Here is a 16920-nt window from a genome sequence, read left to right on the forward strand (position 1 = left end):
TATGAAAATGTGAAATATGTGCACTGATGTGCACGTGCAAACATGTACATACATGGAAATATAGAGTTTGTACAATTTTAAAAAATTTGAAAGTCAATATTTGGTATGACCACTGTTCAACACAGTCTGAACTCTCTTGGGAACGATATCTTTCTTCTTGAAGGACATAGGTCAAAGGTCAAAGCTCTTCTTTGGATGTTGGCTCCCTTTTGTTCCGTTCTGTGTTCAGATGATCCCACAGTGCTTCAGTAATGTTGATTTCTGGGCTCTGGGGAGACCAATCCATGACTGATCGTGTTCTTTTGTGTGATTTTTATATCTGTATGCTTTTGCTACACTCACAGTGTGTTTGGCATCATTGCCATGCAAAACAAATGACAGCTACCCTTCCAGTGAGACCATTTCAGGCTTCAGTGAACAGGAGATGGTACAGCAGAAGGACCAGATGTATGTTTCATGTCCTGTGTCGGGTCTTTGATTTGTTTTCTAGATTTTCTGCTGTTTCTTAAGAGCACGACTTTTAGATATTATTCATCTGCTATAGATAGGTTTTTTTGCCCTACCACTTCTTCTTTTGTTCTCTACTACTTATTTCCTCTCATTGTTTAGGAAACCCTGTACACCATTGTTGAGACATAATGAGTTTTTGGCTAGTACAGTTTTTTGGAAACACCTTGTTTTGACATTTGACCCTGACGTTTTGGCAGGTAAGGGATCAAACTACTCAGGCTCTTACAGTAAGCACATGCCACTAAAGAAATGTTTTATTGGTTGAAAACAAGATGTTCACTTCTATTTTTAGTTGTTCCTTTTTTATGGTTTCTGCAACTGGCACAATGTTTCAGGATGACTGTCACTATCAAAATGAGTGCTTAGGGACAAACCTACGGCTACAAAGAAATGAGTAGATTTCTCAGCCACTCAGAAAAAAAACATATTTGGTCAAAAAGTTCACTGATATTCAAAATATTTAGTGTTGAAATGAAAATGACGAGTTTCAAAAGAACATTCACAAATAAACCGCAAGATTACATGAAAGCAAACAAATGTGTCTTTGGCTTAAAGACATTTCCAGGCATTGGTTGTAGTCTGTCAGTGCACACTGCAATTTAAAAAAAGTGATAAATCATAAAAATCCTAACTTAACACACCTGGTCTTAACCGCAGCTCACAGATGCGCCACTAAAACAACTTTTTATTCTCAAGCTAAGTACAGTGTCTGAACACTGTTTTTTTGGCATTATAACACAGAGCGTGATATGTTCTGTTCTTTAGGAGATGGAGAACGCATGGAATGAGTACAGCCGGCTTGAGAGAGACGTGGACTGGCTGAAGTCAGCCCTGCAGGGACAGATGAGCCGCTGTGATCTTTCTCAGGTCTGTGGCTCAGTGATCTCCATTAACTCCCACAAGCAGTCGCTCGCTTTGAATGGGAATGAGCTACATACTGCTGACGTCATATACTCAGACAAAGCTAAGAACTGGTTCAGAGGATCATGTGTTGGATTCTAATTAAAATCTGTAAAATATGAAAATGTGTCTGTATGTCTGTGTGTGTGTGTGTGTGTGTGTGTGTGTGTGTGTGTGGTTCTGTGTTTCTGTGTGAGCAGCAAGAGAAGGTCCAGATCAGAAAGGAGCTTTGGAGGATTGAGGATGTTATCGCAGGTCTCAGCAACAGTAAAGCCAACTACAAAGTCACCATCTCCTCTGTTACCAACCCAGGTGAGGCAAGCGCTATAGGTTCCATGTCTACAAAGCAAATCGCTGTGGACCTGCGACTGTATCTTCTCATTAAAGCTTACAGTCATATTTTTGTTACCAATCCCTTGAACGTTTCCCATAGGAAACAAAAAGTGCTGTCTTTACAGCGTGTGTGTATTATTGTCATGTGATCATGTGCATCATATTCCCCAGAGAGGAAATTTGTGCCTTCGGTGTCAGTGTCATCAGTGCCTTCTGTGTCTGGGAGCGCGTCTGCTATGGAGATGAGATTGTCCCAGCAGCAGCAGCACAGCCCCCACCTCAGTCCCAGTAGCCACACCCCCACCCTTTCCTCTAGTCTCAGCCAGCAGCCATTACACCATTCTACAGCTGTCATCAGTGGGCCTAAGTGGGTGAGTGAATAAACTTAAGCTGGTTTGTGTTGGTTTGTTTAATCATGTGCTCTCTGCAATTGTGTGTTCAGCTTTGGTTGGTTAAATACACAGAAATGCAGTTTGTAGTCTGTGATTTTCAACTTCCCTTTTTTCTAGTTGGAGGTTTGCAACAACCCATTATCACTTTCCTTAAAATGAGTCTATTTACCCCTATTGATAAATGAACTGAATTTAGTGTCAGGAAATAGAGAAATGTGAAATAATGTCCAAAAGTCCAAAACGCAAAAAGAAAAAAAGTGAATATTTACCTTATTTGGCCACTAATTAGCCAAGTAATAAATATAAGTAAACATTTTTGCTGGTGCTCATGCGTCACTGCATAAAACAAACTGAGTGAGTTAAGAACATGAGAGTGATATTTAGCAAATAAGCGAAGCTGGAATCAAACAAGAAAAATGCAGTTAGGGCTGTAACCTCAGTGTTTGTTATTTTTTTATTAATTTATAGTAAGATAAGATGTAATTTCCTCAATTTGCTTTTCAAATTGTGCGAGACAAATGTATAAAAGTAACACTGATCCCCATTTGATCAACTTTACAAGATAAACTAAGATATATTACATTTGTGACAAAATTTCCAAAACTGTGTTAAAAACCTGTTATATTTGACAATCTAATCATAGTTATCCAAACTGTGCGTAACATCACAGGTGTTGTCTATAGTGTTACTGAAATGTTGCAGAAAAGTCGCCGCATGCTTATTTTGCAATCATATAACAACTTTGGAAATTGCTGCTTACCAAATTGTGACCAAATGCAAACTTTGCATTATGGTTTAGGCATGAAGTCTGTGGATTTGGTCAGATTTCCCTGGTTTCCTTCCATAGTCGAAAAAAAAATTCTAGGTTAGGTTAATTTTTTTTGAATCTGTGCACTGAGTCTAAGGTGTACTGCCTCGCTCACCTAATCTCAACTGGAATAAACTGGATAAGCAGTCAAGAAAATCGATGGATTATTAAGTGCAGAAAAATAATTAATGTGTATTTCAAATTTTATACATTTTGGACATTTATTATCTTCAATTCTTAGTCTAAATAACCTCAAATCGTATCTTTGTCATTAATCCTGCTTTGTTTATACCAATGTGTGATGGAAGTCGAAGTGTAACAGCATTTGTATGACTGTATACTATGTAACTTGCGTCATAGCCACTGTCATCAGGGTCACAGTCTATAGAGCTACTTGTTCAGGAACTCTTCATCTTGTTATTCCGGGTCCTTGCAGAGTCTTTCTTCAGTTGTTTTCAGTAGTTGACGTTTATTCTGTGCGCAGAATGAGGAAGATGTGCCTCCCAGACCTCCTCTACCTCAGCTCTACAGTCCCGATGAGCATCCCCCCGCTGTGCCTCCCTTGCCCCGGGAGACAACAGTCATCAGACACACCTCTGTACGTGGCCTCAAACGTCAGTCAGACGAACGTAAAAGGGACCGAGAGACTGGGCAGTACACAAACGGGGACGGCAAGGTACGCAGAGCTTGTGTGTACTGCTGTGTTTGCATTTTCGATTTCATGTTGTTTCTAATCTAAATCCACTCGTATATGTCAGGTGGAACTCAGGCCTTTCCTGAGTGATCCAGAACTCATGGGAGCTGGAGATGGCTCCAGTCACATTAGTGTTGTAACACCTGGGCATGACGGAGGTTACAAGACATTACCGAGCAGAGGTACATAGAGAACAGTCAGTTCATCCCGCCATAACGCTTTAGAATATTGTGAAGACGAGAACAGACTTGTAATATCTGTTGTCTTCCCCTCAGGAACGGGTGGATCTTCACTTAGGTTAAATCAGTCTTCGAACATCTCCTCATACGTGACCCTCCGAAGAGCAACGTCAGCAGTTGGCATAAAGGTGGGGGTAACAACAGAGTGAACATGTCACTCCAACCCCAGATTATATTCATTCATTATATTAATAAGACTTAATCAAGCATTTTAAAAGCAATTTAACAGCAATTAAAAAATGTTATTTTAATAATATTTCCACCAGTCTAAAGTCTGCCATGCATTTGCTCTTGTTATCATCTTTCTCTCTTCCCACTCGTCTCAGGAGAGACCAAAAAGTGCCTTGGAGCGTCTGTACTCTGTGGACCCGGCGCAGCAGCAGCAGAGGGGGAAGATGAGCGCCGATGAGCAGCTGGAGAGGATGAAGAGGCACCAGAAGGCCCTCGTCCGCCAGCGCAAACGCACCCTGAGTCACGGAGACCGCCACGCCGCTTCGTCGTCACGCACGTCATCCTCACGCCCGCTTTCAGCAGACTTGGGATCAGTATGTTACTAGAGCAGCATCACACGTCACACTCTCACGCACGACGACAACCAAACTGAGAGTGGCGGTCTGCAGCAGTAATGCATGCCTGTGTTGAGTGCAGTGGGTCTCGTCTCTGCTCCTCTTGTTACCAAGTTTATATTAAACTATTAAGTTAGTGCGGTATGGCATTTCACTGTATGGCTCTAACTGTGCTTATTCAGCACGTGTTGTTTTCAGGCTTCAGTAGGTCTTTTTCGCCAAAGTCATTTGGCCTAAAGAACCCATTCAGTTGAGCTGCAGACTTGGATCCTTTTAAGAAAAAAATATTATGACTTAGGTGGAGAATGTGGTCTCCAAGTGCCTTTCTGGTGTGCTTGTCCTAAATGCCTTTCGGTAAAAAAGACCTATACAGATAAGTAGATACGTTTCTGGTCTACAACAAACTGCAGCATTAAAAGTAGCACACCTTTATAACTGTTTAAGTGTTTATTATGAGGTGCAGATAATAACATTTACATCAAATAGTGATGATTTTTTTTTCTTTTTCAAAATCTTGGCTATAAAACATATAACATATTAATGACCTCAGACACTGTGTTTCTCCCTTTTCTCTGCTATGGATTCTAACTTTGCTTTATCCATCATTTCTCAGCCTTCCTCACTGACCTGTTCATTTTTCTTTCACATCAACACTATACTACCACATTGATTTCTAACCCGTTGAAGTGTTTTGTGTTGTCACATAGCAGCCAGCTGTCTATTCACCAGTCTTGTCTCTCCTCGTGTAGTTATTCCTCAAGCCCAAGTCCATGCTGTTGCTGTCCATATATGTGTGTCTGCATGTGTGTGTGTGTGTGTGTGTGTGTGTGTGTGTGAGGCAGAGAGAAAGAAAGTGCCTACTTATATTCTACTGACCAAAACATTTACATACACTGAGCATTACATTCTTAAGCCCACTCTTGTCAATGTCATCGCACCATTTTTCTCACCTGATTTTTTTTTGGGGGGGTTTGTTTTAAATTTAAATGAAGATAAAACTGAAATGAGACTTTTTATAGATTGGGACCAACTCTTGTCCCATTTAACACTTTTCCTGGGCAATGCTGATGTACTGATACTAATAGCACATTACATATCGCAACATACAGTAAGTTAGGCGATTGCATCATTTGCTCAGTGTTTTATCTGCTAATTACTGTTGGCTAGAGGAATCCTTCCTTTTACAAATGTGACTGCAAAAAATAAAAAATATTTTCTAAAGAAGTCATTGGCATGTTTTTTTTTCATTTATTGCATTTTTTTCTGTAAACATGTACAACTTGCTTATGTTTGTTGAATTTGTCATCAGTTTGAGTGAAGTGCTGTGTTCTTGTCACACTTATAGAGTTCTAGCATGCTGTGTTTTGAGATCTTTCATATCAGCATGCATACTCATTTATGCATGTGCCCTCTTTTTTTTTTTTTTACCTTTTCACACTTGTACACACACAAACACACAAACACACACACACATTTGGATATTGTACATTGCACCTAAAACCCTCTGCAATCTTTAATATCATGTTATGAATAGGACGGTAATATGTGCCATGAATATAACCATGAACGCAAGTGAAACAAGTTTCACTTTTTCTTTTAGTCAAGAAAACTTGGTGGAAGCACCCTTTCATTTGTTTCACAGTCTACATTTTTCCTGTGTGCGTTGTCCAGTGGAAGAGAGAGCAGGAGTTTGACCTGCAGTTACTCGAGAGGGCGGTTCAGGGGGAGGAGGCTCAGGGAGTTAGGAGTGTCCAGGGGGAGGAAAGACCTCCCGAGCACAAAGAGAGACCCCGCTCGCATTCGGATGAATGGCTGACCTTCCGCTCCACGGCCACAACCCCCCTCCCACCCATGAGGTTGACCTGGAACCTCTGGACTATGACCTGGACCTTAACAAAGAGGTATTTTTTTTTTCATTTTCTGAAATAAGAAATACAGCTGACAGGGAAAAAGTCAACACAGGAATAACATGAAATGGGGAAAACAGTGCACTGAAAGTTAAAAAAAGGGAAGCTAATCACCCCAAAAAGGAGTTTTTCTTTTATTAAAATGAATACTGAAAGTGAATAAACAGAAATATTTACAGAAGGAATATTTAAGTTGATGGGAGGGGCCACAACCAAGCTTTTTTTTAATATTCTCATGGATTGGATCTCGTGGATTGTGCTGCTGATCTTTAAATTCTCAGGTGACATTTTTTTTTCTGTTTGTTTACTTTTTCTTGTTATTTCTCTCCCTTTTTTGAGGGAAATAAAATAAACTTGATTTTAAAAATACCTAACTGTATCAAATGGGACACAACAGATTTCCATTCGATAAATGTCACTCGTCTTTTTTTGCTGATTGGCTGATAGCAGTCAATATTGGTCGATACTGATGTTGCACTGATATTTTAACGAATCCCTAAAAGGCACATACTGAAAGGCCTTAACATATTTAAGGAATATGTTAAAATGAGCAACAGATAAACAGCACCTGCACCAGCAAACGTGGCACATAATTAATCATTTCCTACACAATGTTGTCCTGAGGCAGCCTGATTAGACTGCTGGCAGACGAACTTGCTGCTGAAATTATGTGAAAAGTGTCAGAAAGTATTGCAGCACTGTTTCTACATAGGTATTGAAGAAATGAGCTATAGGCTGGATGCTGGCGGTATAAAGTATGCATTAGTATGTGGCAGATAAACGTCATTGTGTGAAGCTATACAAGTGCTGAAACTTTCTGCCTGCACTAAAATGAAAATAGCATTTTAAAGATACTTCAGGGCACATCTCTGCATATTTAGTCTCCATGTTTTATTACAGTTTGTTCTATGCTTATTTGATCATTTTCAGGATTACAAATCTTCAACTTGCATTGCATCTATAGTGAACTCATATATCGTTTTTGACCACACAGTAGGGATTGCAATAAAGTGGCAAACATCTTAATTCACACACTACATCTGTGTTCTAGCTGTCCAAACCTCAGAAAGTGTCGATTCCAGAGCGCTACGTGGACTCGGAGCCTGAGGAGCCACTCAGTCCTCAAGAAGTGGAGGAGCGTCATCGTAAGGTGGAGCGCATCAAAAGCATCTTGGCAAAGTCCAGGTAGATGAAGTGTAACAAAATAAACCCTGAAGTTACATTGGAGTGTTACTCAACTAACACTGGTGTTTTAGGAAACCAGTGTTTCCATACTACTAGTCAAGCAAATGTAATCAGTTTCAAGGCCCTGAAGATTCTGGACTATAGGACTGTAAAAAAGCCTTGAGTCACCCCTAATTTCTTTATATTTTGGACCCTAAGAGTCAGGCTTTCTTGTAATTTTTTAAATGATCTTGAGTAACAGCCTTTCTTTCAAAGTTTTTCTTTGCAGACTGGCTGCCTTTTTACTCATTTTCAGTCAAGTCTTTGTACCTGATTATTTGCAGAAGAATGTGTTTTTTGTTTGTTAGGCCATTTAACACGGATGTATATGAATCAAATATTTTTTAAAAAGTGACCTAACTCAAGGTACTATTCAGTTTTGTTTCTACACATAAAAACTTTGCAAATAAACATTTTTAAATTTTATCTTTAGGTACTTTGTCACTAATTTATTCTCATTTATTTAATAGAATCTACAAAAATGCCACAGATTGAGTGTCATAAAAAAGTATTCTTGCACCAACAAGGTAATTCCCAAAGAACTATTAGCCAAGGCATGCATATCATGCACGGTGTCCTTCAGAGTGTCCTTCAAAAATTTGAAAGCGACAAAAGAAGCATCGGCAGACCTAAAAAGCTATCTACAGCAGAATAACAGTATCTGAAAGTCATGCCGTTAGGAAAAAGGAAAAAATCCATCAAATACCTGACACGGGAGAGATGCATATGTCCTTTCAATCCATCAGGAAGTCATTCCTAAGGAAGGGAAAGAGGGAGAAAAGTCTGAGGTATGCCAAGTTACACAAGAACTGGACTGAAACCCAGAAACAACAGGTATTATAGGGAGATTGATTCAAATTTGAAATTTTTGTTTCACATCCTACTCCACCATATGCAAGGTACAAACTTTGAGATTTCCAAAAGTGAGTGCGTGTAAAACACAGAGGAGGCTCTGATGTGAAGCTGTATTTCAGCCAGTGGTGCTGAGGATTTTATTCAATTAGATGGAAATGTCGATCAAAAACGAACCATCAGATTTTGATTCACCATGTACTACCATCTGGAAAGCATCTGATTTGTAATTTCTTTATTTTTGAGCATGACAGTGATCCCAAACACACTGTCACTACAGTAAAAGCATGATTGATGACTGATGGCATCATCAGTCATGGATTCGCCTCCACAGAGCTTCAGCTTTACTGAAGCAGTGATCTAGAGAATGGGACAAAAGTCAACCAACATCCAAGCAGGAGCTTTGAATATCTTCATTCATAAAATCATGTTTTATTAGGTCACAGCACCTCTTTCTCATATTCCTATAGCAAAATATAAAGAAATGAGGTTTGGCCAAGACTTTTGGACAGTTTGGTATATCTCAGGCTTCTTTCTGACCTCCTTGTAGGGTCCTTCTACATTTCTATGGTGTGTGAGGTTTTTGTTCATTTCTTGTACAGTGTGCAAAACCTAGCACCAGCGGTGTCTGCGGAGAAGCCAGAAGAGGTGCCAGTGGCGCTCGACTCAGCTCTGCAGGAACAGGAGCGGATCATCACCATGTCCTACGCTCTCGCCTCAGAGGCTTCGCTCAAGAGCAAACTTGTTGCAGGTTGGTCTCTCATCTAATTTGAAACCATTATCTGCCTATTTGAACCGTGAGTGTGAAAAATCATCGCAAAAAAAGAAATGCTGAAAAATATAATAACTCCACTCAAGCTGACGGCTTGAGTGGAATTCCTCCTGGGATCGTATTGACATATTTTTGTTGAAGAAGGGATAAAGAGAGAGGGAAGCAGTCTTTCAAGAATCCTGGATTGAGGAGGAGGGGCGTAAGGTGCAGAGTCAAGCAATAAGGCTGTTCATTTCCTAATAAGTGAACATTATTCCTTACTAGGATCTCAGATAGTCTCTAATTGCAATCCATGTAGGATCTTTTAGGCTGGGGAGGAATCGCTTGATGAGGCCATTTTGTGATCTGATCAATGACCCAGTCAAACTCTACTCCACATCTGCATACTGTTGCTGCCGCTTTGAACGTAGCTCTGAACCTGCATAAAAGACACTGCGCCCACATCTCATCTCTTTCATACTCTACAGCAGACAGGCGAGTTAATTTTCACTGTAGCTGCAGCAGATTGTCAGTCTGCCTGCCTCGCACGCACACACCTATGCACACACATATATATCTGTCACACACAGTAAGACTCAAGCTGTCAGCGTGTGAGGAAGTTTAATATGCACAGTGAAGCAAAGTCAACAATTATAACATTATTTCCAGCATAGAGAAATGCCAGAGAATATAACTGGTGGCATCTTGTCAGTGGAGACTGAATCAATGAGTTTCTCTTCCTTTGGTGTTAAAGTGAGGTATGTTGGTGCACTTTCAAATCCTTGAATTAAAAGAAGAGTCTTTTCCATAGTATTATGCATGAGAGACATCAGTAACTCCAGCATAAAAGCAGGAATATCCGTCACTGCAATATCACATACATGTGGTATTTATTGCAAAGGTGTTTTCATTGTTGGATTTTTTAAAAATTCTTTTTATTCATTGGATCTCGTCAATTCTGTAATTTTGTACAGGGGAATGATTAATGAGCTACAAAATGATCTTCCTGTTCAGTGCCTCTTGTTTTTTTGTTTTTTTTATTTTAAGATGAACAAATGATCAAGTAATGGAAACAAGTCCAAGCCACAGCACTAGAAACTATAAGCATTTACTGCTATTTTTATTACATACCTTTAAACAAACGCTCTACCTGAAGCTATATTCATGTCAAGATCCTGGACAGTTTAATATGCTGTTGGTGAAATGTTCCTGTTTGTACATGGATCTATACACGTGGATCTGGAAACCACTGCTGACAAAAAAGTGAATGATGATGATGATGGCGACGGAGGAATTTTTACTTTTACAGTTTTAAAAAATGTCAAATTTCTGCTTATTGATGCTCAATTATGTCAAATTTAAAGTATGTGAACTAGATGAGGATTTTGGATATTGTTGTAATTTTTTTATTAAAGACACAAAGTTTCAAATAAAAAATATAAGCAGATTATTTAAAAATGAATATTAATCAGTCCGAATCAGGTTATGATGACCTATTTAAAAAACTGTTTTTTACATTTGCATTTACATCTACATTTTCAGATTTCTTTAGTATACTTCATTGCTGTTAAAGTCGGGTGATACATATATGTATATATACATATGCATGTATTCACTATTGTTTAAAAAATGCACTATTGTTTTGTTTAAGTGCTGTTTGAAATGACTAAAATTTTCCCCAAAACTGATCCAATTTTATCGAAAAATCTTTTTAACATTTAAGAAGACCAATATAATAAAAAACCATCAGCAGTGTTATTGGACTAATCCGTATTTCCCATCCCGAGTGTAATAGATGCACAACATAGAAACTGTGAGTACAGTTAAAAAGTTTCATGCTTATATTTCTTTTCAGGAAAACATGAACATGAAACAATTTCACTCTTTTGGCTTCTAACAACAAATGTTCCTTCTCTCTTTTTCCCCCCCTCTTGCCCTCTCTCCATAGTTCCTCCACAGGTTAACGTCCTAACACCTCCTCCCCCACCCCCTCCTCCACCTCCTCCTCTTCCTCCCGTTTCTCTGGCGCCTCCTTCTCCTCTGAACAACGGAATTCACTACACATTTGTCTAGTCAGAAACATGAAGTAAGGCCTAAGTGCACGCTTTGCGGTGCTAATGCTTCTTGCTAATTCCCCCAAAACAAGGTGTTCCTGCGTGCTTTGCACCTCGCTGCATGCTCACCGCGCTGTCGTGATTGTCGGAAACACATCTCCTCTAGGTTAGGGAAGCCCTGCCTCTGCTCCCATTATAATCAAAACAAACATCTGCAGGCAGTCTGCTCAACCCACTGTGATAATTGTGTGTAAATTTTTTTTTTGTACCACTGCCAAAATATTTATGGATGGCTGTGCAAAGAAAGGGCTCAAACGAACACGACTGTTTGTAGCATTGTGTATAATTAACAAAAGAGACACCTTTTGATTTAGCACCTTGACAGTTCAGCAGTCAGCACAGCTGCATTCCTCAGCACCAATTAGCTCCCCATCTGTAGCCTGGCAGAAGAAAATCTACATATGACTGTTGTTACTGTAAATGCACAAATAAAGCTCGTGTCATTTCACTGCTTTATTAAAAAAACAACAACAACTTCTGTCCATCACCTAGTACTTGATGCCACAGATATTTTAATGCTATTTCCTGTTTAAAGTTATTTTTCCTGTACTAACCGCATCAGCCGTCTTTTGACAAATAGACGCACATAAAATAATCAGATCCCAAAACAGTAAATGAACACTCGCAATAACAAACACGTATATGAACTTTAACTTGCAGAGCAATGCAGCATTCATGTGGCGCTGAAAGCGTGGAATAGTTTCTTTTCAGAACTGCACAATGTGGATGTGAGATACTATCTACTCATGTCGCTGCATGCTTTCTTTATATTCTGGGTTTGCTTTCGGAGGTGAGCTTTAATGTGCAGTCGGGTTGTGAAAGTTAAGAATAATACACATGCACGGCACTTGTTTCTTCACAAAAAAGCCCTTGCATGTAACAGTTCACGTGTTAGTTTTAATCTGCATGTTGGGCAGCATGAAGTTATGCATGCACCGCGGTGAAGGCCCTGTTATTATCTCTGTCTGACAATACCTTTAATGATTGGCCTCTAACTGCCCTTTAATAATGTGCAGGTATGTTATATCTTTAAAAAGCTACTTTTTAAGAAGGGACTGTTAAGTAACCCCACCCCAACATAAAAAACTGAAAAAAACTGTAACATTATCTCATTTTGTAGTTTTTTTGTTTTTATTGTGTTTCTGATATTTACTTTCCTTGTGCTTACTTTTTCCTCTCTCTCATCACTTCCCAGCTCAAGCAATTTCTGGACACTGAGGTGCTATTTCACACTGACAACAATCCACTGGGTTTTCAAAGAAAAGAGGATTTTTGTTTGATTCGGGACATTTTTATATGCAGCAACAGAAAAACGGTAGCGACGCCTTGACCTTGCTCTCTTGAGATGTATGCAGCAACAACTAACTGAGGTGTTTCAAAGCTGCTGAAAGCAACTTTCTGTAGAAAACCTGAGGACTTCGCTGTGGGAGCGGCTGTGCTTATCAAATATGGAAATGTCTAAAAAAAATGTTAATCTCATAATAGTAAAATGACATTTTCTACAAGTTATCGCACTTTTAACTGTGCACTGTATCATATTTTCAAGACATGACTGAATTGCTTTCTTCTTGCAGTGTGATCGTAACTGGAAAACTCAAATGGTATGTGAAGAGCGAGAAGGTACTAAATGCGTCACGATGATAGTATTTTTGTCAACACTCAGATAATATTCTTAAACCAAACCACTTGAAATCTCATATGTATGTACTTGTAGCACTGCCAGTCTCCTTTAGGCTTGCCAAAATAAATTTTATTTTTGCTTACATCAGGATGAAAATAACCTCGAACATATTTTTTGTGTGACTTGAGAAGGTCAAGCAATGGAAGTTTATAAAAAAAAGTGAATATTAAAGTTATTAACACAACATTTGCTTTGTCGCACGTGTTCATTTCATTGATTTTATTTCTGTGAAGTTGGCTCGAATGAGTCGAGCACCACGTACAATGGCCTCAAGCTTCAGACTGCGTACAAAAAATATAAAAATCTTTTGTTTTTTCAAGGGAACTTTAAAACTCTACCGCAGTTTTCACTCGACTCCTCCAGACATAACAAATACCCAAATGTCTGCTAGAGTAGGCTAAGGCACCCTGACACAGTGGGCCCCTGTGATGTTCGATTGTGCCTCTGCGGAGAATAGCGCAGTAGGTTAGTGCAGAATTCAGTGTCCTGAATCCAAACAGAGCATTTCAGCGCTTTCAAGCAGACTCCCGCTGAGTACGAGAAAGTGCATCAGTGTCCCGATCCTTTTTTTCTCGCAACATTATCTGGAGCTTATGAGTGCAAACGACTTATGAAACATTTCCCTTGCTGCATTAGTGGCGCAGGTCTTTGTGGCACAGCTGGCATCGCCTTTTGATGTTACACCAAATATCAAAACTCAGTGGTGTGTTCACCCAAACAAATCAGCCCACTGCAGAAATACCAGGGGCAAAGCTGTAATATGGCTGTAAAGTCTCCTGTACAGTAGCTGCCACACTATACGAGAGAGAGAGCATCTCCGAAGACACTAACGTTGTTTTAGCTGATGTTTCCTGTGGGATGTTGGTATTCCTCCACAACTACGAGTTTGACAGAGCTGATTTTACCTTTGACATGTGAAAGAGTTACCTTAAAAAAAGTTCTTGCAGTGATGGACAGTTTATTCTCCCCCCGTTTGAAAACCTCAAACGGCAGGAACCGAGCACATTTTGTGACTTTAACTTTTAACCTACAGGAGCCTTTGGTCTTTATTTGATTTCACTGATGCCGTTTATTGACTGTATCTTTATTCAAATCATGTACAAAGGGAAATTACAAAATATATCTGCATCGCTCCAAGATTCTCTTTGAACCTTCACATTGATTGCCGTGACCTATTAAACTTCATTCTATTATTTGAAAAGGGAACCAAACTATGGCATGCTCAAAGGAGGTGAACTTCCAATACAAAAAAAAGAAAGAGAGAGGCTTCTTGAAATGTTTCTTAAGTTCAAAGCTTTTTCCATCTCAAAAGGGCATTTTTAATTCCGTGTATTTTCAACCAAGAAGGTGGATACTAATAACTCTGGATTCTGAAGTACAGAATTCATATCTTTAAATCATGAACTACGTCTCCATTGCAATTGTAAAAGAAACCTCTGAGAAATGCATGTGTTGAACTTCAGATTCAAAAGGAAAAATAATGCAGAGAATATGTTTTTAAATGGAAAGCTCAACTGCGCCGTTATTACCAAATACTGCAGTTTTCAGCACAAATATTTATCACGTTACATTTATCATGACTCGTCCCGCTGCGGCCGCTGCGTAGGATGTGATGCGCACACTTTGCCCTCGCCCTCCTCTGCATGGCGAGCCTTTGTGTTGCAGCTCCCTCCCAAGTGACATCTTTATCTTTAATTGGAGAGTAATTACTTTTACTCATCCGCATCACAGTGTGCTTTAAAAACACCTGAGAGAGAGGGAACGCACCCCCCACCTACCCACCCCACCCTCCAGCAGCTACATCCTTTCTGCTTCCAACTTGATCCTCCAGGATCAGGGCCCCACAGAGCACGCTGGCCCTGGTGGCTAGAAGACCAATCACATCCACTGTTCTGCTTATTTTGCAATAAGATGGGATGTTTTCCCCTCCTCTTGCAAAAAATTCACCCAAGACCCTCCACCGAGGATTGTGGCATTTCCATGTATTGACGTTTGGCTGGCGGTTCATATACATTTGTTATTCTATGCTCTGGACTTCAAAGAGAATGAAAGAGGGCCTATTATGCTAATTGGGTCCTGTTCTGTTAAACGCAATCAAGGCCTCCCGCATTAATCCTTTACTAAATACTTACTGGCTTCAGAAGTGATTTTTTTTTTTCCACAAGAAGAAAAACCGCTGCTCAGCGTCCTGACAGAAATGTTTGCTAGAGAGTAGCTTTTATACAAGAAAATAAAATGTCTCACTTAAAATCCAAACGTAAAAGAGCCTCGCGCGAGTGTTTACGCTGCTCTTCAGATGACATTGATTAGGTTAAGGCTTTGACTTTTTGTTGCTTTTTTTTTGAAAGGCCTTTGCTTGAAAGAGGGAGAGCCTCTTGACACCAAGCTGAGCAGTCTGACCTTGTTCTCAGGTCTGTGTTGTTCACTACAGCGCACAATGCATTTGTAACATATTCATAGTTTTCCTGTGACATGAAGAAGAAAGGAGAAATCCGCCTGTGATTCCCAGTGATACCTATTTCAATCACATAAATATTATTGTTATAGTGAATAAGAATTAGGCTACAGTGGAAAACCCAGCTGCTGCCTCCTTTGCACACTGTGGGGATCCGGATTGTAGTCCAATTGTACAAATACAAAACCAAGAAAGCCCATGCAATAGGTGCTTTGATTTCAAAATAGTATTTTATGCTGTTTTATCATTTTCAAGTTCCACATACGGTACATTTTTTAATATGTAAGAAATGGAATTTGTTGAATAATTGAAGAGCTAGGAATCACTGAATATTCTTCCCAACGTGTGTGCACGCTATAAAAAGAATAGAGGGAAAGCTGAATAACATTCATGCTGCACCGCATTGGCCCAGCTTTCCTCAAAAAGAAAACAATCCCTATTTTTGAATTGTTTTATGTTGAAGCCACTTTGTTAGTTTTTTAATGTTTTTTTTAATTTATGGGATCATCAGGGAGGTACAAATATTTATTACGTATTGAGTCATTTCTTTGTTGGCCTATTATAGAGAACACAATTCCTCCAACATGAATCATTAAGTGAATGTTGAAAAGGTGCTGTGTTACGCTAAACAATGAATTAATCTCATGTTTCCCTAAACGGAAAGCTTTTACAATACCTACAGTGAATTGGGTTTTTGTACGTAAAAGCAATTACTTTGCAAATGAACCAAATGCCCCTGGGCTTCGTCTTTAGTCTAGCAGCTCCATGTACACATACACACTTAAATAAGTGAAATTTACTGCATTAGTGAGAATGCTGTGCATCTTGGATCTTCAGAGCTACATAACAAAAAAATCATGACATATCACTATTTAAAATTAAAAAAAATCTATCAGCATTAAAATGCGAGGGCATTTACTTTGCAGCTTGAAAAATGAGTTTTGCTGAAAGATATAATAGCTGTGGAAAAATTAAATTCTTCTGAGTAATTTGTGTTATACTCGCTCGCATAACCGGATTTCTGACTGTACCTCAAATAAGACAGTGCAGGTAACGTGTTCAGAAGAACTTTAAATATACAGTACCGCACATCACTGACCATTATACATGAGTTTATATTTGTTGTATGTGTACATTTGTAGCGTTGTTGGCACAGGCAGCGTGATGATGTCGCTCATCACTACATCATTAGAACTGGCATGTTGCACTCCTTATTTCAACATGATTTATCAGGGGTTCGCTGTTAACTTGAAAGGAAATATTAGATCCTGACTAAACTTTGATGAAATCCAGAGTTACAAGTAAGAGATTTGGGTCAACTAATGAGAACAGCGCATCCCACGTTGCAAGTCCAGTTGGGATAGATCATTTGCATGTATGCAAATAGTGTTTGAGTTAATTGCTATATCTGGCATTCAGTAAGCTATGTTGGTTGCACGGACACTGGTCGCTTACAGCTGAACCTTGTCGTCGCTTTTAACTGATCATATTACC

At 39.3% G+C, this 16920-nt stretch overlaps 1 protein-coding gene across 10 annotated transcripts in view; it reads left to right on the forward strand.

Moving 5' to 3' along the window:
• Window positions 1-13157, forward strand: part of plekha7b (pleckstrin homology domain containing, family A member 7b) — a 77620-nt gene extending 64463 nt beyond the window's left edge. For 9 of the 10 annotated variants that reach the window (XR_002061977.2, XR_002061975.2, XR_002061976.2 and 6 more), the window contains 11 exons: window positions 1276-1377; window positions 1611-1722; window positions 1915-2114; window positions 3428-3619; window positions 3702-3819; window positions 3913-4004; window positions 4203-4421; window positions 6114-6343; window positions 7401-7534; window positions 9028-9176; window positions 12486-13157. Coding sequence is in view for 1 of the 10 variants with exons in the window: in XM_025906089.1 (XP_025761874.1) it covers window positions 1276-1377; window positions 1611-1722; window positions 1915-2114; window positions 3428-3619; window positions 3702-3819; window positions 3913-4004; window positions 4203-4421; window positions 6114-6198; window positions 6282-6343; window positions 7401-7534; window positions 9028-9176; window positions 12486-12508 (1488 nt within the window). In the remaining 9 variants the exon portion in view is untranslated. The remainder of the gene's footprint in view (window positions 1-1275; window positions 1378-1610; window positions 1723-1914; window positions 2115-3427; window positions 3620-3701; window positions 3820-3912; window positions 4005-4202; window positions 4422-6113; window positions 6344-7400; window positions 7535-9027; window positions 9177-12485) is intronic. The other variant, XM_025906089.1, reaches the window with a different exon arrangement.
• The last annotated feature ends 3763 nt before the right edge of the window (window positions 13158-16920 follow it).

The sequence above is a fragment of the Oreochromis niloticus genome, linkage group LG1 (assembly GCF_001858045.2).
Source record: "Oreochromis niloticus isolate F11D_XX linkage group LG1, O_niloticus_UMD_NMBU, whole genome shotgun sequence".
Taxonomy (NCBI): Eukaryota; Metazoa; Chordata; class Actinopteri; order Cichliformes; family Cichlidae; genus Oreochromis; species Oreochromis niloticus.